This window comes from Eptesicus fuscus, chromosome 10, assembly GCF_027574615.1.
Source record: "Eptesicus fuscus isolate TK198812 chromosome 10, DD_ASM_mEF_20220401, whole genome shotgun sequence".
Taxonomy (NCBI): Eukaryota; Metazoa; Chordata; class Mammalia; order Chiroptera; family Vespertilionidae; genus Eptesicus; species Eptesicus fuscus.
In genome coordinates this window covers 69,223,767-69,248,063 of record NC_072482.1, presented here as the reverse complement: position 1 = coordinate 69,248,063, position 24,297 = coordinate 69,223,767, and the positions used below count along the sequence as shown (strand labels likewise).

The 24,297-nt window shown below is 40.8% G+C and overlaps 1 protein-coding gene across 13 annotated transcripts in view; it reads left to right on the top strand.

Moving 5' to 3' along the window:
- Positions 1-24,297, top strand: part of AIG1 (androgen induced 1) — a 200,822-nt gene that overhangs the window by 146,368 nt on the left and 30,157 nt on the right. For 6 of the 13 annotated variants that reach the window (XM_054722151.1, XM_054722150.1, XM_008161759.3 and 3 more), the window contains one exon: positions 16,890-17,005. The exons of the other annotated variants lie outside the window; for them this stretch is intronic. In XM_054722151.1, the coding sequence (XP_054578126.1) occupies positions 16,890-17,005 (116 nt within the window). The remainder of the gene's footprint in view (positions 1-16,889; positions 17,006-24,297) is intronic. 13 annotated transcript variants of the gene reach the window in all.

The window sequence follows — 24,297 nt, the reverse complement described above, 5'->3', positions numbered from 1 at the left end:
AACCAGGAGGTCCCGGTTCGATTCCCAGTCGGGGCGCATGCCTGGGTTATGGGCTCAGTCCCTGGAGGGGGGTTGGCAGGAGGCAGGTTATTGCTGATTGACTCTCATCATTGATGTTTCTGTCCCTCCCTCTCCCTTCCTCTCTGAGATCAATAAAAATATATTTTAATAAAAGGTTTCCAATCTAGCAAGGGGAAGATCTTAGAAGGACATATAACAGTTATGGTCTGCACTAAGAGTTTCCCAAAGGACCAATCCAGGCACAGAAAATTATTAGGGGGATCATAGATGGGAGTTGGCAATATACATTTTCTGGCTAAACATTGTGGTCAATTTTTCAAAGTCAAGTTTCAATGCATTGTTATTGCAAACCTTTTTCATTTTCTCCCCTTTAAATGCTTCCTCGAACAAATCTGCTTAGCTAGCCTCAAATACTACACATAAAATTAACGCCAGAGTATAAGCAGGAGGATACAAATCTAGTTGGCAGGAGGACAGCTACAGGGAATATTCCTTAGGGCACTTATGTTCCAGTGGACTTATTTGAAAACTTCAAACCTAAAGTACCATGACTCTTTTGGCCATGACTGTGTATAAGGGAAATCAGGTTAGTGCATCATCTTTACTCAGCCCAATTGTCTTTGACTTTTCTACATGTGAAGTCACATGTCCTTACTCCAGCATTACTTATGGTGACCAAGCATTTTTCAATGGTCCTCTAGCAAAGCAAAAGTGATCAACATTCAACTGTTCAATTTGACTGGATAGCTTTTCCTTTTCCTTTTCCTTTTCCTTTTCTATGTCCTGGCATTCTCTGAGTTTTCTTCCTTTCTTATTACTTACCTATGCACCTTCCACCTCCTCACTCCGATTTTATGTCTGATTCTACTGGGAGCTTGCTCACTTGCCCTTCACCTGTTCTTCTCAGTTTATTAGAAGTTGTGTCCTATCTCTTCATATTTCTGTGTTTCCTCAAAAAGCACTATATGCTAATATTTTCCTGTGCCACATTTTCTCTAATGTATTCTTTTTAAATTTATATGACTTTATCTTTAATAATAAAGTAATACATACAGGTAAAGAACATTTGAAAAATATCTCAATGCAGATACAAGAAAGATGATCACTCATGATCTTTCAGACAAAGGAAATCACTGTTAACATTGTAATCTGTTCCTTCAATTTATTAAAAAAATATGGTTTTATTGATTTCAGAGAGGAAGGGAGAGGGAGAAATACAAAGATCCATGATGAGAGAGACTCATTGAGCAACTACCTCCTTCAGGCCCCTACTGGGGATCGAACCTGCAACCTGGCTGGGGATCGAACCTGCAACCTGGGTACATGTCCTTGACCAGAATAGAACCCGGCATCCTTCAGTCCGCAGGCTGACATTCTACCCACTGAACCACATCAGCTAGGACTGTAATCTGTTCCTTTTAGGTTGTTTTACAAATGAGTTTTAAACCTAAATATGATAATATAAGTATTATTTGATGTTCTTTGATGCCTAAATATGATAAGTATTTTTCTTAATATTTTTTCATGGTTATGTAATATCCATTGAGTGCATATATCTTAGTTTAAAAACTATTCCCTCATTGTAGATCATTAAGATAATATTTCATTATTTTGCTATTGTAAATGGTTTCAGGGAAAATATCTTTGTTTACTAAGCTGACGAAGGGTGTGTTTTTACCTTGTGTTTATTTGTTTTATTTGGGCTGATTTTTATTTGCTTAGCATAGATCTCAGAAGTCCAATTACAGTCCTTGGGAAATGGGTTAGGACCCTTGATAATAGGGCCAATCTGCTTTCAAACCAGTGGTGGTAATGTATTCCTTGTCCAGCATTCACGCGTATGCGCTGTTCCCCTTTCTTGCAACATTAAGTATTCTTATTTTAAAAGAAAGCTTTGCTAATTTCACATGCAAAAATGGGTTTTCATTTTAATGTAACTGCTTATTAGTAAGAGTGCATGTATTTCCATGAATTTCTTTATTTTCATCTTTATTCATTAATTCTTTCACCCCTTCTCTACCTTCCCATTGCCTTGTGCCCCACACTGCTAATTTCCTGCACATCTCCTCATCCCCTCTGCTAGCTTTTCCTCCCCACAAAGTTATTTTTGTAATTCTCTTTTGTCTTGTGTCCAGTAACTTGTGGGGCAGTGGGACCCAAATTGCATTTTAAGATCATTTTTATGAGCGGTTCTCAGCAGGTGTCTTCAAGGCCCCAAGTTCTTTTTTTGGTCCCCCACTGTGAAAAACTGATTGGCAGCTGGTGACAGGCAGGGCACGGGCACTTGGCACTCACAGGGAGCCCTGCAGGAGGTGCCCAGAGCCATGGCGGAGGAAGTGTGGCCAAGCCAGCACAAGGTGGGGGACCAGATGTCGCCCGATTATGTTCCATTGAAATCCAAACAAAGCCCCAGATTCAGGACCACTTCCTTGAGACTCCCCGGTTGGAAACTGGCACCCATCCAGAACCTCACAACAGCTGGTCTCCCCGTGCTAGGAAGTATGTGCCTTGCGGCAAACTTTACCTGGGTGTTATTGATTGGTTCCTATCAAGCAATCAAACAATAACTCAAAGACCCAAAGCATTCTGCTCTCTGCTGAAAATAAAGAGACCGTCTATCACTGACCACGCCAGCAGGCTCGTTATGGCGTGGGGACTCTGGGAAGGATGCGTTTTCCTTGTTATTTATGCGCCCATGGTAGCCCCGAGGCTGGTGCCTGACACCAGCAGCTTCGCAATGACAACACTCCGCTCTTGTTAGGAGACTCAGCCCATTCTCTGGAAAGAAATTATATTCTAAAATAAAAGCTTTTGGGGGACACCAGCAGATTAGAAATTGTGCTTATGTTTCTCATCATCCAGTTCCTGTTGGGAAACCGGAGAGTCTTTCCGAACGCTCACTTCTTGTTCTGGTCCAGGTCATTTGCATTTGTGCCTTCCGCTCCCCTCCTCCTCCCAAGGTGAACTGGCAGCCTGGCAGTTTTATTTTCTGACTATCAAGGAGAAAAGGCAAGACAAAAACAATCATCCTCTTCACCAACCCCTGCAAAAAAAAAAGAGAGAGAGAGAGAGAGAAAATAAGAAAAGATATGGCAGTTGGCTATGCTGAACAGCACAGGAAGGTTTTCATTTTAACACCAAACAAGCATTTGGAAGAAAAAATGAAGAACCGTGAAAGCACATCAGATCATGTAATATTTTGCTAAATATTCCTTCCTGACCTAAACCCAGGCGCTGCATTTCATGCATTGTCTTTACGACTGGCTGCCCCGGCTGTTTCTGTCACCTGCTGAGGTCTCCATGCCTCCTCCCCCTCTCCCTCCAGCCCTTTCTCCCTCTCCCTCTGGCTGCCTGGCGGTCCTCAACCCAGATTCTCAGACCTCACAGTGAGATTTTGGAGCAAACCCTCTCCATTAGAAACAAACAAAATAAATTGTTTCCATTCCCCAACGGAATGTGCTAAAGCCTTTTTTCCTCTTTAACATGGATGCAATTTAAATTTGGCAAGAGCTGAGCCCAATATACCTCACTCCGAGAGAAAGCTTTATGAGAGAGACCCTTCTAGGAAGACTCCCTCATCCCCGCTGTGAACTTAAAATGACAGAAGACAACTCAGTTCATGCCTTGGGAATCCACAGTGTTTCTACAGAATCCTCACTCATTTCCTCATTTCCCAAAAATGTGCAAAGCACCTACTATCTGAAAACCCTGTGTGTGTCCCTGCCCGGCTGTCCCTGCGAGGCTGTGGAGTCAGTGGTTCTTAAGGCCTGCGTTTCCTTTGCTCACTCTCCAGCCCTTACCACACCAGGGGCGTCCGAAGATCGTTCAGTGACGCTTCTCCTCATTACTCTGATTTAGAATCCTGCTTATCTGTAATGTGCCAGACATTATGGATGAAAGGAAACCAGGAGAAGATCATGGCCCATTCACTGCAGGTATTAACTGGAAATGAACCGAGATGATCTATCAAGAATCGTTCCAATAATATGATCAAGGACCGAGGTAAGCAGAGCCAAGGGACTCGACCTCAAGGAATATACACGACTTAGAAAAGTGACCCTGGCCCTTGCCAGTGTCCTGCCTCTCTCCCCTCCCTTCCCTTCCCTGTGCCTCATCTTCCTTTGCAAAACATCTGCTCAAGGATCTGAAGGAGTCTCACATCTTTGCTCAAATGCCAGAAGCTCTGTTGCTTCCCCTGGACTGAAAGTCACCACAGAGGGTCAGACGCCAGACCAGTTCAGCCAAGTGGGAGAAGGGCTTATCTGTCTCTCTTAACAATAAGGACACCTGATCGTCTTAATGCACCCTAGCTTTTCCCGGTAAATTTCATGCACAAATTTATCAAGACATTATTTGAATCAATTTATTGAATCAATATTTAGATCGATTTATACTGTGAGTCTGTTCCACTTGTATAACCCATAGGCTGCCAATCCTCGTCTAACACAGCATGCAGTTATTTTTATGACCCCAGCTCACTTTATTCCTGGCCCCAGTAATTCCAGGAACTGGCTGTTACATCCAGTTCACGCAACCCATGCAATTCCTTATCTGAGACCCGTGGTCGGCAAACTGCGGCTCGCGAGCCACATGCGGCTCTTTGGCCCCTTGAGTGTGGCTCTTCCACAAAATACCACGGCCTGGGCGAGTCTATTTTGAAGAAGTGGCGTTAGAAGAAGTTTAAGTTTAAAAAATTTGGCTCTCAAAGGAAATTTCAATCGTTGTACTGTTGATATTTGGCTCTGTTGACTAATGAGTTTGCCGACCACTGTCTTAGACCTTTGAACAGCTCTTCTCCCGTCCTTTCTCCCTTCCTCTTCTCCGATTCTTCCAACTGAGAAGATTCTCAAGGCTCCAAGTGAGCTTTGACCCCATCCTGCTTCCCTCTGTAATGGCTCCCAGAGGACTTATGGCTCTGACAGGATTTATGACTGTCAAAGCGGGACAGATACGCTGGCTACAGCCAAGGATGGACCTGAGAACAACAGCCGATGGCCAGCCCTCGAAGGTCCGGTCTCCACCAAAGGAAGTCCCCTGGTGAAGAAACATAAATTCCACTACTCGCCATATACACTGGGGTTTTCCTGTTCACCTAAGACATTCGCGGAGCAGGGACCTGAAGCCTAGGAGCCAACATGAGAGGTGTGGGGAGGAGTCCACAAGCTGTGTTTAAGCTTACAAAAATGCCTGTCTCCCCATGATTAGGCTGCAGGGGCTAATGAAAATGTCAGGCTTCTTCAATTTGGCTCAACTTTATGAGTCGAGTGCAGTAATACTGTTGATCTCATGCTGACCCGAAATGGGCCAAAACACAGGGTGGGGCCAAAGTGGGTTGTTTGTATGGAAAACAATACAATCATTAATAAATAACAATATAAGAATAAACTCTGTGTTACATGTACTCACAACTATAAACCTTCGTTTGCCCCCCTATATATGTCCTTGATTGATTATGTTCAAGTGGGGAATGTTATGACTTGATATAAGATTTGAGAAATAAAGCCATTTAAAATCTTGTCCATGGGCGAACATAACAAAGCATAAGGCCTTAAGGAAAAGTAAAACCAAAGGTCATTAGTGTGACCTACATGTGGAGCCTGGACCTTTGTTCTCCTCCAGCCACGCTTCCCAAGTGCAAGTGCACTGTCTCACGAGGGGTAAGCTTTCTGCTGTCCATAGGACTGGCATTGTTCCTAGAGCCTCAGACCCATAGTGACCAAAACTAGATGGCCTACTATGCGCCTTATTCAGCTGAAGAAGGTGTTGAATAGCAACAAACAGATAATGAATTTTTAAAAGTGATGTCAAATAGACTTATTAGTCATGCATGACCATATATTAAATTACAGTAGCTGACTTTATAGCCCCAAATTAGGCAGTACCATATGCTGACTAGTCCCTATAAATGCTGATGTCAGTGTGTCCATAACCCTGCAACGCAATTATGAATTGTCAGTCTCTGTTGCTGTAGGTGTTACCTCGGTGCATTGCACACACAGAAGTTCAATCCTATTGCACTGATGATTGTGTGGCCAAAACATGGAATGTGCAGGAAAATTCAACTTGAACAAAGACCATCCATGGTCGGTAAATGCTGCAGTGTGCGACACAGGTCCCCTTCGGGACTGAAGGGCTCATTTCCCAGCAGCTGGGAGTGTTGTCCTCTCCAGCTCTGCACTGTCCGTCATCTCCAGGAACCATCTCATCTGAAGGGAGCTGTTTTCCCACAGCTCAGGCCCCTTTCCCTGGAGTGGTCCATATCCCATAACTGGTCCACGCAAGAGCGGAAAGACCCAAACTTCTTACCCCAATTTGGCAAGAGACTCTTCAGAGCTCTTGGGGGTCAGCCAAGGCCCTCGTTGAGACTGCATCACAGGCACTCTTCTCCCTCTGCGGCCTCACACTTCCTTCTTTCCCCCTGACAGGTGCTGATCCTCAGAAGCTCCCTAACTAGTTTTCTGCATGCTGATTCCCATCCCAAAGTGTGCTTCATGGGGAACCTGACCTGCAACACTAAACCAATCTGGGTTAGCTTGCATCCAAAGATGACATGTTAGGAATATTACATTATAATTTAAATGATGCAAGTGACTAAAATGCAAAAGTATGAGAGTAACAAATGAAAAAGACAGTCTCAAGGGTGAATAAGCATGTGGAGCAAGTGAAACTCTCATACACTGCTGAGGGGAGTGTAAATTGGTACCATCACTTTGGAAAACTTTTGGACATTATCTACTAAAGCTAAATAGCTAGAGTCATATCTGCAATTCCTGTCCTGGGTTAAGTACCCTAGAAAAATGCAAATGTATTCACCAAAAGAAAAATGCACAAGAATGTTCATCGCAGCACACTTCCTAAAGGACCAAACTGGAGAGAACCGCAATGTCCCCAGCAGTAAGGCAGATGAATCACTGTTGTATTCACACATACAGTGCCATACAGCAATGAGAATGGAAACCTGCAACTCCACCCCTCAACATGAATGAAGCTCACAAATGTAATATTGAGCAAGCACAGCCAGGAATAGCAACAAAAAAATACATAGGGCATAACTTCATTTTCGTATATTTCAAAATCAGACAAAACTATTCTCTGGTGTTCGAAGTCAGAGCAATGGTCACCTCTAAGGAGATTAGCTGTAACAAGAAGTAGAAAGGATCTTGTGGGGGACTTGTGTCACTTGGTTTGGTGCTGGCTACAGGAGTGAGTTCACTTTGAACATTCATCTCCTGGAATCTTATTATTTGTGCACTTTCTGTATATATGTTATACTTAAACTGAAAGTTTACACAGCGGCAGAGGGAGGAAGGAAGGGTTTGATACAGAAATGTGTCTTCTAGTATATGAACCCAAATTCCCAAGATTTGAGCAGGATTTCTGCTGTCTGCTGCTGCAGACGCTTACAGATAATTCTGGGGTCCAGAAGGGCTCCAGTTGGCTCGAAGTTATGTGGCCAGCTAATGGCAAACAGCTCACTAGCACAGTCTTCTCTCCACTTCCCACAGCACAAAGAGCCTATGCAATCACTCGAGTCCCAATTTATCTGGACTCAATGGTGGCCACATAATCATTAATGCAGCCCAAGCAAGACATGCAGGGAAATGCAGCTTGAACAAGGACCTAGAAGGGACATTGAACTTGATACACTGTGTCCAAGGTAACAGATCTCATCCATTTCTTAGAGGCCTCTCTCCTCACCTATCTTCCCATCCACCCTTTTCTAAATATCAGTATTGCCTTGTGTCGAAAGGGTGTCCTTTTCTGTTTAAGAGACTGCAGAGAAAAAGGTTTGAGCCATGAACTATATGGCCTCCTTCTCCCTGGACTTTCCACTCTACTCTGTGAGAGAACATTTGACTACTCCGTGCTGTAAGGGCTCCTTCTGACAGTATTACCTATGTCATGGAGTCATTGTAAACAAGAGCTAAGTTATAGCTGCTTTATATTGTTTAAAATAGTGCTTCTGTAAGGGCTTGGATTTAGTTTAATAGATAATAGAAATGACCTTCAAGATTAAAACTAAAATGTTCCCTATTCCTTAAATAAGTTAGGATGTGTGTATATGCATATATGTGTTTGAATGGATGTCTATGCATTGATGTGTGTGCATGGATGTGTGCATGAATGTGTCCACATGTATGTGTCCACATGTATGTTTGCAAGAGTATATCCTTCATGTGTTTGCATGGCTGTGTGCTTGCAAGTATGTGTTGTATGGGTGTATGCATGGATGTATACATGTCTGTGTCTGCATGTATGTGTGTATACCCATGTACATTTTCTGTTAATATTATGCCATTTGCAGGGCGCATGTCACTCTCTGGAGACTCATGGCTCTCTGCTTTCGATTATACTCAGACTAGTCCAAATCCCTCTGAAATAATCCTAATCAACTTGGAAGCCACCACACTCAGGCATGAGGCTGTCAAATGTGAGTGCTTGCAGATGTCAGTGCAGGGATCCAGGAGGACAGATCAAGGCTTAGTCACTGAAAAATGCATGCCAGTGCATCCCAGCGCAAGAGCACTAGTGCAGCCATAAAAAAACGTGTCGTGACAGTAAATCAATAACCTCTTGGAGACGACTCGTTTCTGAAATATCCCTGATTAATTATGCCAGTGCACGCTTGGCAACAGTACTTTGCTCCGGCATTAACCTAATGCTTTTTGCATGAAGCAGGATCATAACTGGTTCTCATAAGTCAAATTTGACATTTCAAATCAGGCTTTAAAGGTTTGGGTTATAGATTTTATAATGTCTTCATGTCAAACATAATTGCCCTTATTGCTGCTAGTAGACATTTGCCAATCAATCAGAATAACATTTATTTTATCATAAACAAGAGTAAATTAAAACCATTTGAAGTCATTGTGTTTGAAGATTCAGCTTGTACACCTGACAGAGGAGTGTGATGAAATTCTACAAGTCAATGCAAATGTGTTACTATTTTCTCACTTCAAAAAATTAATGCCTCTATATATTTTTGTGAATAAACAGCTTTAGTTTGGTGACTTGGTTCCATATAGATATGGTTAGGGACAAAGTATTCCCCTTTTCTGTAACAAATATAATTCTTGTGCTTTCAGACAAAACAAAGGGGAATACTTTGTTGGGGGCTGGGCTGGCGTACCTCAAGTGAATGTATTTTTATTTACTTATATTTTGCAGCCAGGAACTTTTTTTAAAAATAAATTGCTCATTAAATAGAGTTTATGTAAGGGAAAGTCATACTGTCATGGTCCTTGAACAAAGGTTTATGGAGACTTGCTCTTTCTGCTATTAATATCCAACTATTACCCCTGTATACCTTACATTCCATGGAAGGGGTTTAAGCTTATTCAAGTTTCTCTGCTTCCTATAGGACAAATGAAAACCCTCCATGATTTGGCTTATGCCTGCCTCACATGGGCAAACTCAATTCTTCATGCTCTTTCATGTCCTACAACAGTGACAGTCCCCTCAGGGGTCCATGCTGCGCCTTTACACACTTTTATGGGAAGCCTTGTGAATGAAACTCTTCCTTTACCCTTTCTTCTGCTGGAGAGGCCCTAGTCACATTGATCATCCCAGTTCCAATGTTTGCTGCTGCACACAGTTTTCCTGGACTCACCCAAACAGACCAGATCACTCCGGCCACTGCACCATCATAAGTGCCCACGTCTGCATCTATCTCATCATATCATAATCCTTTGATCGTCTGAGGGCAGTCATTAGAGGTGCTATTCTGTGAGAACTACAAATATGAATTGTAAAATGCTCATGTAAGACGAGAATACCTTTAAATCACTTTAAAGTTGCTGTCACATTGTAAGGTCCGATGTGAGCCATCTCGGGCAGCACATGCACAAGCCTTCCCTTTGGTGGCCCACAGCTGCTGGACTGGAAAGAGGCACCACACCGGAAGCCCTCATAATGCCACAGACCCTCCACACCTTGTGGGCACCTTCATTAGGAAGATGCAGCAAGAGATATGAACTGCCCTCAAAATGCCTTTTAAATGAAAAATAACAGCCCAGTAACAGGGTGCCACTCACCTAGTGTAATTGATGCTTCCTTTGCTCTTAATTGCAAAGATATGCATGTCTTGGTTTAATGCACATCATTATTTTGTTTATTGGGCCTAATTATTAGAACCATCTCCCAGGACTTGTTGGGACTAATGTTAGAACTGGATGGGTCCCAGATTTAGTATTATGCCCGTACAGAGTCTTGGAAGTGCCTGGAACATACTGGCACTGAGTAAATATTGGTTCCATCTGGATCTGTTTCTGATGCTGAGTCACGTTTCTAACATGGTTCTGAGATGCCTGTTTCAGAGTGTCTCCGGCTGACGTGACAGCCAGCAGGAACGGCATCCAACACCACACCAAAAAAGCCCAGCCAAAAAGGCTCTGGCAGTTTCTGGGGAGAACCTGTCATATTGCACAGGCATTGATTGTCCCACTAAAACCAGCACCTCGGCCCTTAGGAGAGGGAGGCCTGTGACAAGAGAAAGTTCCTGGAAACTACATGGTTAAGACATGCAAGTCCTTATCATTCACAGCACTAAAATCTCTCTACCCTGAAGAAAATGAGGCAGGATTACAAATTTTGAGCTGGCTGACCAATTAGTAAGATTCATAATGATAGTTTCTGGTGGCACGATAAAACATTTGGTCAGGTTTTCAGAGTTAAGAAATGGGTTTTTTAGAACCTGCACCGCCTTTATTTTGTCTCCAAGCTGCCAGGGAGATCACTGACACCTGCCACATCTATTGACTGAATTTACAATTAACCCAGGGGAAGACCCAGCCCAGTTCTGCTCATACTCCCTCCAACACTGCTTTCCATTGTCACCAAACATTTGACTTATGTGGAGAGCCCAGGAGCTCTGCGAAAGTTAGGAGCAGTCAGCATTTCATAATCTTTGCCAGTTTTTCTGACGTCATCCTTTCTGTCGTTTTAGATCATGGTTTGCTAATACAAGGGGCATTATCTTCACACTTGGAAATTTCTTCTTGCTTTATTACAGAAGGAAAAGTTTCTATTTTTTAATCCCCTTTTATTCTGGAGGGGATTGAGAGGTATAAATGTAAGCAAAATATTCAAGTTACAATCTGGAGTGTACCACTTTCTGTATCCTGGAGCAGTTTTTCAGATTATTTTTATTTGTGACATTCCTGTAAACTTGTCAGGACATCCCAGGGACTCTCCCTCACCCCATCCTCCCAGGCAAGTCTAGTCGCATCTCTAGCCTTGCCCGCATCCTGCATGCCCACAAAAATGCAGGTGCTCAGTGCCACCTGTGCACACACATGGACATGCATATGGCTATCCTTTAGCTCTTCATTTATGATCAAAAGTCATCATAGGGATAGAGAAAACCTAGATAGCCTCACAAACATGAAGGCACGAATTGTGGTCTACCTACGTGGGGACAACCAGGAGCAATACTCCATGGCGAGTGAACCAGGCACCCCGGAGGCAGACCTAGCAGTCTCACTTTTAACAAGCTCACCTGGTGATCTGATGCAGGTGTTACTTTGAGAGCACTCCCAGAGCTCCGCCTGTGTGCACAGATGCAAATAAGCAGACACGGGTTGCCAGCTCTCTTACTATTCAGCTAGGCGGGGGCTGGGCCGGCGTACCTCACAGTCAAAAGCTGGTTTTGCTTCCAAGGAAGAAAACTATTTGTATCTGGTGTTCCTATGGTATAGGATCGGTACTCTCCTATTTAAAAATATTTTGGAGAGAGGAGAAAGACCAGAGAAATAGCAATTAGATATTGTCTTCATATCTTGTTTATTACTTTTATAATATATACTCTGATTACAATTCTAGAGTCTAGAGCTGTAAAATAATCTTGACTGTTCCCCTGATTCATCCATCCACTCTACTTCCCTGAATTCATATCATCACACAGCGTAGTTTTTATTCTTCTATTTTTTCCACAGCATAATTTATTCTCAAATTTGCCTTTAGTTTATAGGCTACTGAGAGCCATCACAGATAATCAAAATGTTTTTCCCAGTAGCAAGTCCAGATCCTTCTGGTGTAGTGTAAATGCATTTCTTTAATCCTGTTACATCCCATTAAATCCTCCATCGATACCTAAATGTTCTCCTCATCCATCTCTCCATTTTTCTGATAAAAGAACATCTGTTCATAAATCAAATAATTTAGCAGTTAGAAAGTACAGCTAAAATTTATGACAATCTGTTCTAGTGCATGGGCTGTGTACCCCTGATGGCATGCAAGATAATGTATGTGGCACAGAGACCTGGCATTAAATAATATTGAGTCACAGAGTGAAAAGGTAATTCCCTCTCAATCATCTTTCAATCCTCCCGATTCCATTTAGGAGAGTCTCTATTGCATGCTAGTGTGTTTTTTATGCCCTCTAATACTTACTAACATCCCTACTTAACATCTACAGAGCAGGCCTCAGGATCAGAGCCTTTAACAGCAAACATATCTAGTGAATATTTATTAAGATCAATTAATTGTCATTGTATTTGTGGTTGTTTTCTATTTATGACAAAGAATATCCATCTATGCGAGTTTATAAGTTCCATAAATTTCCCTTTAAATACATTTATTTAAGAAAAAATTTAAATTAAGAATATATTTTTTAAGCAGATAGCACATAATAGGCTGAATTATGACTTTTTACTTTTGTAGGCTCTAGGCACTTTGTAGTTGTGGGTTTCTTTCTCCATTTAGCATATTATTTATAAACTAGAGGCCTGATGCACGAAATTCATGCATGGGGGATGAAGGGCGGCCCTCAGCCTGGCCTGCGCACTCTCGCAATCCGGGACCCCTTGGGGGATATACAACTGCCAGTCAGACATCCCTCTCACAATCCAGGACCCCTTGCTCCTAACCACCTGCCTGCTCGCTCCTTACTGCCCACCTGCTCACTCCTTACCACATTCTTTCAAATACAGTCTCATTAAAATGAGCAGCAATGGAACATTGAGCTTAGGATGAGATACATACTAGACCAGTCCTTTCTGGTGCATAGTTTCTAAGGAAGATCAAGGATTTACTCCTTGGGCTGTCAACCCTCCATCTCACTTGGCACAAAAAAACAGTCAAACCTCAGTAACTCAGCGGTTGGGCAATTGTTCTGTTGACGTTGTACTACAGAAAACAGCCCAAGACACTTCTTAAGAGCTCCTTCAGAATGCTTATATGCCACAGGAAAAAAAAACACAAAAACACATTTAGCAAAATACATTTTTTACAGTGAAGACCTTTTTGTTTATGTTGAGGCTCAACCAAAAAATAGTTCTGGTCTGTTGAGAGGCAACATAGTGATCTATAATCATGTACTTTCACAGGTTTATTGAATCAAAGATTATTTAACTTAAATCTTTTAAAGATATAATTCTAATGTAGAAAACAGAGTATGGGATTTGGAGACAGACAGAATTGGTCTTGAACCTTACCTCCAGACTTACTAGCTCTATGATTTTGGGCAAGATAATTCCCTTTTCCAAGTCTTTATTACCTTATCTGCAGAATGTATTTAATAATTCCCACTTAAGATGCTGTTTTGAAGATTAAATACATTATCTCCACAAATATTTATTGATCACCTCCTATGTGCCAGGTTCTTGTCTAAGTGCTACAAATAGCACAGTGAGCAAAACATAAGATTACCATTCTTGGAAAGTTGATGGTCTTGAATATTTCCTTCTTGGTTCTTGTGTCATTGAAGCACAGTAGATAAGACCTGGATTTCTTGTACCTTACTTCTCAAGCAAGTATTCCTCTTGCTGCTACAGATTTCGAGTTATAACTGAGCTGCTAAAGGTTACTCAGAGATTCAGCAGGACCATTTATAGAGTTTTACAATTGTTCTAATTCATAAAATTTTACCTGCAGGGCAACATTTATATTTGCTATAAATATTTAGCACTATTTTTACTTTTGTTAATATATATGGTGTATTGGTAAAAATAATGTGCATGATAAATTTTTGGAGAGGTAGATATACATCTTCTAATGCCTGGAAATTCTGAATGATAAGCTGCTAAGTTACCCTGATATAGAAAAATCTTCTCCTGAGATTTGCCACTAGCCAAACTGGCCCAGGCACAGTTAGCCATAAAAAGATCTTTTGTCATTGGTTATGTCACTGATGGAACAAGTAGTTCCTTTTAAATAGTAATGATGCCAATGATGAAGTAACCCAGAAAGATATTAATTTTTCAAAGGGCTTTTCTACCTAGCACCATCAAAGTACATTCTAACACTTTCAGGTATGGCATCTGATAATCAGCAACTAAGCCAGGTAACGTAATGATAACTGGATGATTAAAAATATTCAGATTCATTATTTGAACTTATATAACTTTATAGAAAAATGAAAGACTTTCTTCTCAGCTTGGGACAATGGATGAAGAGGTAGAGTTTAGACATCCTATATAATAAAAGGCTAATAGGCCAATCAACCAGAGGAATGACTGGTCGCTATGACACAAAATGACCACCAGGGGGCAGATGCTCAATGCAGGGGCTGCCCTCTGGTGGTCAGTGCACTCAGCCAGAAGCCGGGCTCACGGCAGGTGAGTGCAGCAGTGGTAGCAGGAGCCTCTCTCGCCTCTGCGGCAATCAGACATCCTCCGAGGGCTCCCAGACTGCAAGAGGGCGCAGGCTGGGCTGAGGGACCCCCTCCCCCGAGTGCACAAATTTCGTGCACTGGGCCTTTAGTTGTTTAATTTATTAAAAATAAATTAATAAGTCAAAAATAATATTGTCATCATATAACCCACACAGGTCGTCAGAGTCAGCACTATCTTCATTTTATTTGCATGGATTTTTCTTTTGTGTAAAATTTGATAACAGTTGGCCTTATTGCTAGCCATATATTTTAATTTTACATGAATGAACCATTATAAAAGTACTAGAGGCCCAATGCACAAAAATTTGTGCAAAAGTAGGCCTTCCTTCCTCCAGCTGCTGGCACCATCTTCCCTCCGGCACCTGGGACCTGGGCTTCGCTCCGGCCCCGACTTCATCCAGAAGGACATCCAGAATGACGTCCGGAAAGATGTCCAATCTAATTAGCATATTACCCTTTTATTATTATAGATTGTTAGCAGTTGAAATTCCAGGCCAGTGTCATCTGAGGTAAATAGGTGGGAAAAAAACAACAAAAATAAAATACATCTTTAAAATGCATACTGTCTCTGAATTAACACACATGTACATTTTATATGGTTCCTTTTAGAGCTAATTATACTGTTTTAAGACAATAATAGAGAAACAAGGGATAAAGAAAGGTAAAGTTACCCAACTGTGGAATCACCCACCTGACATCCTGGGAATGCCATACTCTAATTACTAATCTATTGGCAGTCAGAACAGTTATCTAGAGAAGAATGCTTAAGACAAAGAATTTCCAGTCTTTGTATTTCTTTTGTTTATTGACTTGAGAGAGGAAGGCAGAGGAAGAGGAAGATAGAAACATCAATGATGAGAATCATTGATCGGCTGCCTTCTGCATGCCCCCTACAGGGGATCAAGCCTGCAACCTGGCCATGTACCCTGACCTGACTGGAAATAGAACCATGGCCTCCTGGTTCATAGGTCAACACTCAACCACTGAGCAACACCAGCCAAGCACCAGTCTTAATATTTCTTACAAAATCTTGTTCTATTTTTTTTCTATGAATATAAAAAGAAGCTCCAAAAAGGTTCACCTTGATATCCCCACTATGTCTTTTCCTGACAAGGCCTACCTACAATCTGGTTCCATTTTGCTATAATACTTAGGGTTTCAAAAGATGCCCTTTCCTTGAATATGCAAACAATAAAGTAAGAGCTTCTAGAACAAAGAATTTTTCATAGCTGTTAAGGGGGTACTAAATAGAATTCAGACTTGCTGATGGTTCATTTCTTAGTTCTGTCATCTTCTTACTCTTGGGAAACTACAATGTTAGAAGGTAAATCTATATCCTGAACCTAGTTTTACCTAAGAAGTTCTTTGTCCCTTATATCTGTCCACCAAATTTCAATACCAACAACACTTGACTTTCCTTTCTTCCTACCATGTGGAGAAGATAAATTTCATCCTCAACCTGGCTCCCTGAACTGAGCATATAGAGTAGCCACTGGGTCCAAAAAACAAGTGGTAATGTTCCACCCAGCTTCTTTAGTGTCTGCCTTCAAACATCATATCTAAATCCTGGAACTGCTGGTGCAAACTGGTTCCTTATTTTTGGAAGCTAATTTGGCAATATGTATCAACATCCTTAAAATCTTTATAGCCTTTGACTACAAGAAACTAATTTAACGTTCAGACATCCATACAAAGACTTCTACAAAGATATTTACTATATTTTTACAAGTGAAAAATTGAAAATCTTTTACCACTTACTGTCCAACAACAGGAATTGGTTAAATAAATGTTGGTACATCTATAAGGTGAAATTTTAAGCAGCTATGGTTAGGGTTGATATTCTCAGAAGGATTTTTAGAATAGCATATCAGGAATTCTCATGCTACAATTTAAAATAAAATTAATGCACCGTATGATCTTAAATATGTATAAGAAGGAGGGGAGAGACATATACCCAAATATTAACACTGGTTATTTTTATTCCTTTCTTAACGTTCCAATTTTTATCCTATATGTCTTTCTGTGTTATAGAAATTTTTTATAAAATGCATAAGTAAAATTTCAAAAATTAAGATAAAAAGCAAAACACCAATGAAGCAATTGACGCTTTCTTTGTTTTTGTGTCCACACGCTATTCTCTGATGTGTTGCTTTCGCTAGGGATTTACCCTATCCATTCTCTGACCGGAGACAAGGCAAAACCACTACGGATGGGCGATGATGAGAATCTGTGTCACCTGGTCTCTGTTCTTTTTCAGCACACGACAGTTTTGCCCTTTATATTGATTGAGATGAGGACATCACACCATGGGTATCCCAGCAGGAGCAGCGGACTCACTACCATATGTACCTTCTCTCTTGGCTATATATTATGGTAAGGACAGTGCCTGCTGGGCTTTCGTATTGTATTAGATTTTGCACTGCTAAATTTGGGCACATATTTCATTATGGATATAATCACTAACAGATTCATGCTGCGTGCCTCATTTGGTCCAAGACCTGGGCTTTGTCTCATTTCCCCAGATGCTTATATTTTTAGAAAGTATATGCCAAACCTCACACAACAGGAATTTGTTGAACAATCCCATGTAAGCAGTGGTTCTTCCAAGGCTACATTTTTCAACTCTTTTTCAAACTAAATGTTGTTCTTGGACATCAATTTTATTGCTTAAGGGCTTTTTTTGCTTGGGATTTTTTGTTGTTGCTTTTGTTGGGGAATGGGGGAGTTGCAGCAAATGCAAATAAGGACGGGAGAAATGACCTCTTAGAGAAATGATTTTAAACTTCATAGGAAACAAGTGAAAATATACATGAGTCAGTTTAAAACCTATTCCAGATTAGTTATTACATATAGCATGCATTTAGTGGTTTTGTTTTGTTTTGTTTTTTTAAATTGGGATAAATCTCTAATTTGTCTATTGGGCATGAATAAATCCCAAGTGGGAGATTCCAAATTTATCTGATAAGACTTTTTGCCTAATGAGTTTATTACACATTAATTGCAGTTCTTACCATGTTTTCATGTTTCAAAATTGTTTATCTTAAGATAGAAAATTTCTTATTTCTCTTTATAATTCCAAGTTCTCTTTGATATATTAGCTTACACAGCAGAGGTCTCTCCCACCAGCATTTTTATCTCTCAGGACTCTCTTGCCCTGAATTCTGGGTCACTGTCCTCTCCTTTAAGCCTGAAGGACTGAAGAACCTTCTTCCAACACCCGCTCCCCAACTGTACTCAATCCCATCAAGCTCCTGGAGCGCTTTGGAAGGCCCAGTGTCCATGCAGCGTTTGGCTCCAGCCAGCCCCGAAATATAGAATGAAGGTCGGCCCAGTTCCTCACATACTTTGCATGAATGCTCACATAATGTCCCAGATCTGAACAGAAAGGGAATCTGCTTCTAGGAAGTCACACTCTATGACCAGCTCTAAGGGTCATCCATACTGCAGACCTCAGAACAAACGTGCAGTAATGTTCATTCCATCTGCCACTTCATGGACTAGTCAAAGACCATTTATGAGGACTGGGGACCATTTGTTTTCCTAGTCACTGTCTAGATTTTCTTTTTCCACCTAAAACCTTACGTCTTCATTTTCTCTGACAGGAAAGCTCCAAATGAACAGGGCTCACGGGTCAAGTATGACTGTGAAATTACATCTTAAAAATTTATGCATGTGAACTTGATGGTCAAATGACTCTTATCTTTCAGAAGAGCCATGTGGGGAAGCTACACAATTAGTCAAGGACGCTGCAGTGTTCATAACACACCTGGGAGTGCCTATAGCATTTAAGCCTCAAATGCCCTTCACTCTTCCCTCCCAAAAATACATTCTTATTATTTTGCACTCACATTTGCTTACCTATGGGAAGGGAATTTTTTTACTCTGGGAACTCTGGATATATTTCCACGAATTCACTTATATGCCGTTAAATTATCTGAATCTTGTAAAGCCCCAGAGGTTACAGGAACTACATATTTTCCGATGGTTTTTCTTCCACTGGAGGTAAAATCAGCCCGAGTTTCAAAGAGACACGTGGGAAATACCACATCGTCTTCATTATAGACCCCCAAGATCCCTCATTAAAATGAAGCATTACTCACGCTCTTCATGCCAAGTGAGGCTTGCCAGTGCTGTGTACTCCCTAAGCAAACCAGTACTTGTTTGGACATGTATTTGCATTAACTAGCGAATTCCCTCAGATATATTCTGAGAAAGCTTTCAAAACAGACTTTTTTCTTTGGTGTTCTGCCCTAGGCATTCACGGCTATGCCAAGACCTAAACAATGTTCCACACATCATGTCACATTATATAAATCCAAAGATTTTAATTGTTATAAAAAAGATGCTAGTTTTTGCTCCCTTTCAGACTATCTCAGAGCTGATGAACCAGCAGAAAGTTCAGGATATGAAATCTCTTAATAGCATACCAGGGTTGTGACTGGACATTCCAGAACCTTGTGCCAAAATGGAAGAAAGCATTCCTCTTATCACATGCTAGATATAAAATAAATAGATCTCCTTTCCAATTCCGGTATGTGTGAGTTGAACCTATACCTTGCAGGCTGCTGGCCAGGCTAGCTCTCTGCTTTGCTCTGATTCTAGCTTTCTCTCCATCTCACAAGTCTCCCTCCCTATCAGAATCTGTTCTCTTCCTAGATTTAGAGAGCAAGGGATACCAGAACTTTCTCTCATACACTGGAGCCCATTGAGCTCACACCCTCAGTGGCGATGACTCAAGTAATATTAATCTATAGTATATGTAAAGCACATAGAACAGTACTTAGCACAGAGTGGGTACCATGTTAATATTATCATCAACCTGCTCCAATGTGGATTAAACTTCATTATTTTAGCAAAACTTTTGCTGATGTCATGAGTGACTTCTGTTTTGCTAAATTCCATGAATGCTTTGTAGACCTCTTCTCAAAGGACATTTCAGTAGTTTCCATACTGAAACATTCCCCTTCCTGAATCTCTCTCTTCCAAGTTAGGTGATATAACAATCTCCGTGTTTTCCTCCCAGTTTTCAAAATTGATCCCTCACCGCATCACTTAATGTTTCCTCCCACTCTACCCAAACCTCAGTGTTGAAACTTTATGGAGCTCAGCTCTAGGTCGTCTTCCCTTTTTTTAAATTTTTTAATTTTATTGTGGTAAGAGTACTTAACTTGAGATCTATCCTCTTAATCTAGGTCCTCTTCTTTTACTACCTACTGTCCCTAGGTGAACCCATTCACTCTGCATTTGCAACCACCAACATCCCAGAGCTCAGAGCTCTCTCCCAATATCTACTCACAAGACTCGCACACTTAGCAACTGCAAAACAAATTCATGCAGCACCTGCTTCCCCAATCACACCCTCAAATTGTATCCCTTAGCATTGCCAACCACCCAACTGTTCATGCCAGAAATCGATGAGACCTACAGTCTTTCCTCATTTCTGGCTTTTATACCTTCAAAGTACTTTAGAATTCTTACACTTTGCTCCCTCTCTACTGCCAACACCATGGTTTGAGCTCCAGTTATCTGTCTCCTGCAACACTGAATAGAACTGGCATTCCCCCACAACCACCCCTATTCACAGGACCTTGGGTGACTTTTTTCAAAACACATGTGATCATGCCATCCCCTTGCTCAGAGAGTATGGATGACTTCCCATTGCTTCTAGGGATAAAGTCCAATATTCTTTACCTGGATTATGAGACCCTGCATTACCTGAGCCTTCCAGCCTCTCTAGCTCCAGCAACAGTGACCTTCTCTCTGATTGTCAAGAGCAATACATTCCTTCCAATTCAAAGCTTTCGTCTTCTCCACCACTCAACTCTCCCTCTCCCCCAGTCATGTCTCCCACAATTAGTAATCCAAATCTTACTCATCCTTCAGGTCTCAGTTTATGTATTTCTTTTTCAAGGAGACCTTCCTTTCCCTGATTCTTGAGACTTGGCTCAGCCTCTCTGTGGTACACTACTATAATCCCCGTTCATTTCCATGTAGGGAGTTAAAAAAATAAAGACAGTTGTTTTTATGTGGTTATTTGGTTAATTTTTTTGAAGTCTGGTACCCAAATTCCCTCCCCTCACTATCTAGAGCAAGAGAATGATAAACAATTGAAATAATCTTAAAGAAAAATAAAGAGAGCTTCCTTGTCTACAGTTTTATAAGGGTTAATATAAGTATGTTTTCTTTAGACATCACCTCAATCAAAATGTCAGAGAAAATATTCTTAAGATAGAATGCTTAATTGTGACAGTATGTTAGTTTAAAATGCAAGGAGATAAAGTAGAGGGAACATTTTTTCAATTTATATATATATATATATATATACACACACATACTACTGTGTTCCATTTAGCTCAATTGTTAGCCATATAAAGTGTTTACAATACTTCTAGCATCTATTTCTCTAATATTGAATTTCAACTTTATTGTCTTTTCTCCCACCTGCCTGATTCATTTAAATTGCCCACTGAACCTGATAGACTTGTGAGAGGAATCTCACAGATTCGTTCCTTGCCAAAATGACATCCTATATGGGAGATGATCCAATTCAGGCAATAAAAACATTTCAAGTAGAGGAAAATCCATTTATTAGCCAAATTATAGCTTCCTCGTTTTCCTGAGTGAGCATTCAAGTTGTCTCTGAGAGTATGCGAGCACTTAAAGGCTCAGAGCATATTCTCTGGTAGACATGGGAGAGATTGTGAGAACATCTTTAAGGTGACCCGAGTCCTGCCCAGTCTCACCTTCAGCAGGTGATTTCCACAGCCTACACTAACTGGGAGGAAAGAGTGCCTTTCCCAGCGCCCAGCAGTGCTGGGATCCTAAAAGGCACAAAATAAAAGCTGATTGAAAATAAATAATTTAAATGAGGAAATATCTGCACCAGATTTGATTCCCCAAGAGTCAAAAGAAATTGACAGCCAAAAAGACCTTTTGTTTGAGATAACTTGGAAATGGGAAGAGAAATGTGGTCTAAAATACTACACGTATTAAACTTTGACTTTATACATTTAAGTAGACCCATTTCCCTAATAATCTTCAAAGTAAGAGAAGGAGCTAGCTTGGTTATTATTAATAATAGCATTTTGATTCTCCCATAATCTGAAAGATCTGGGTTCATGTTGACTCAGGACGAAGTTCATTAACTCTTTCAAATAAGTGTTGAGTCCCTACCATGTGTCGGGCACTGTGCTAGGTGCAAGAGGTAAAAGCTTCAGCTCTGCCCTCAGTCTATTGAAGGATAAGAGAAATAAAAAAGCAATAATCACAGAGTTGATCAGGGTTAATAATAACAGGAGAAATAACAGGATTCTGAGAGCCCAGACGAGCATTCCCTAACTCAGACTTAGAGGGCCATGAAAGGCTTCCCAGAGGAAGTGGCATGGAAGCTGACCCTTGAAGGGTGAATAAGATTAGCTATATGGAAGCTGGATCAGAATGTTGCAGGCAGAGAAAAAAGATGGCCTCGGGGCAAGAGAGAAAATCACAGGCAGTCAAAGAAGTTTCCTATACCTAGAGCCATCGATATTTTGCCCTCCTCCAATCACTACAATTTAAATTCTGCTGCTCTCCCCATCATAGTTGCTTGTATCTTACCTCTCCACAACTTCGTACTTTTAACCAATTTTTTGTTTGTTTGTTTGTTTGGTTGGTTGGTTGGTTGGTTGGTTGGTTGGTTGGTTGGTCAATTTGCCCATTTTCTATGATACCTAGCTCTCTCCGGTTGCTCCTTCTCAGCCTCCTTGACAGGTGCTATTCATCTCATTTCCTAATGTGTAAATCTTCATAGCAAACTTTCTTACACTGTCTCCCACCCACTTTCCACTTCTTGGCCAGATAGTTTGTTTTAAAATGCAAATCTGGTCATGTCATTCCTCCTACTTAAAACTCTTCAATAGCATGGTCATTTTTTCCAATTTGAGGTTTGTTTTTTCTTTTTTGGTAGACTTTTATTTTTCTTTATACAATGACGTATCCTTAGACTGTGATATTCTCACACGACAGTAGAAAAACAAGATGTGTAAGTCATCCTTAAAAGCTGAGAATTATGTATAAAAATATTACGTAAATTAAAACAATTTAATTTAATTTGCATAAATTTACAGGTACAAATAAAATCATTTTGTGACTATAGTGAGTAATTTAATCCCATGATATCTTGCTGGAAAAACATTGGATAAGAAAGACAATGGAGTCTGAAGGCTAACACTGTTTTCTAGCTCTGCAAGAAACTATAAGACAGTTCATTCATAAATTCATGCCAACCTCTGGAGAAATCCAGGAATTGTCATTAGTACTCTATTCAGATCTGATCAGGCCCTGGAGGAGTGAACAGCTCACAAGAAATTGTCATTCAACCAAGGAGCCATCGCATTAGACCAAGTCCCTTCCGTAAGAACAATACCTTTGGTCTCCCTTTGTCACACAAAATGCCCAACTAAATATATTAAAGTTTAAGTCAAAAGTATGTACAGAATTTTATAAAATGTATTATAAAAAATAGTTAGCTTCATTACAATGTGAAATAGTGCTATTTGCCTGCCTATCAGACAAGGTATCTTTTTTAAAAGTTGTATTCCAAGTGGATGATTCTAACATAAGATGTCTACTTCTGCCAGGGTAAACTTGTACATGTGAACTAATTTGTACAGAAAGTTCAGTGTATCTGCCAGCGGTCCACTTGAAAGTATTGGCAGCAGTCAACAGACACTATCCTCTTACTAATCCACATTGGCTGTCAAGAGAGTAGCTAGACACCATACTTGTATTCAAAGCAGTGATCATCTTAATTTTTACCATGGTTGTTTCCAAGACTGTGACATTTCCTTGTTCTAAAGTCAGTAAAACCAGGATACTTGATAATACCATGAGACCAAATGGTGCATATAGGTCCTTTCCAATATAAGCATCACATCTTATGGTTGAACTGGAAGCATCCTCAAGAATTCCATGATTCCATGCCTAAGAAGGATGGCTAGAAAGAGCTTCTGGATCTAAGATCCTCTTTCAGAGAGCCTCACCAGACATTAGGACTTCAGTTCTCCAGGGAGCATAGCTCCTGATTGACATTTGTGATAGGGTAGCAGCATTTCTCCTTAACATCATGTACAATTTCCTTCTCGGCTATGATAGTGAAGCTCTGACATCTATTTTCTCACAACCTTTAGCAATATTTTCCAAGTCCTAGCTAGCTGAGTCCACAAATAAGATAACATTCAGCAGGTGTAACCCTCATAGATGTGCAGGTGACACCATAACCCAAGCCTCTTTACCCAGCTGTACATGAACAGAGGCATATAGGGACAGTGTGGCCAGAATAGCAGTATGTGTAACTGGGCCACTGAAGGTGTCAATCAGGACCTGTAACAAGTGGTCTCGAGGAGTTTCACTAAGGAGAACATAGTGTTTCTCAGGAGCAACAGGAATCACTGCAGAAGGTGTGATGTCTTATTCCCCATCTCACCCAGTAGGAATCTCACATCATTCAATAACATGACAGATACCTCTCTTGTTCTGGGTTCATCATCTATATGGGTCTCCTTTTGCTCCACACATACCATGTCATCAGTTGTCTTGACCAATGAATAAATGAGGGCCACCAGGCACAGTTTTTATCATCCCTAACAGAGATACCTTTGTTCATGCCTGAGCCAGTGTTGAGGGAA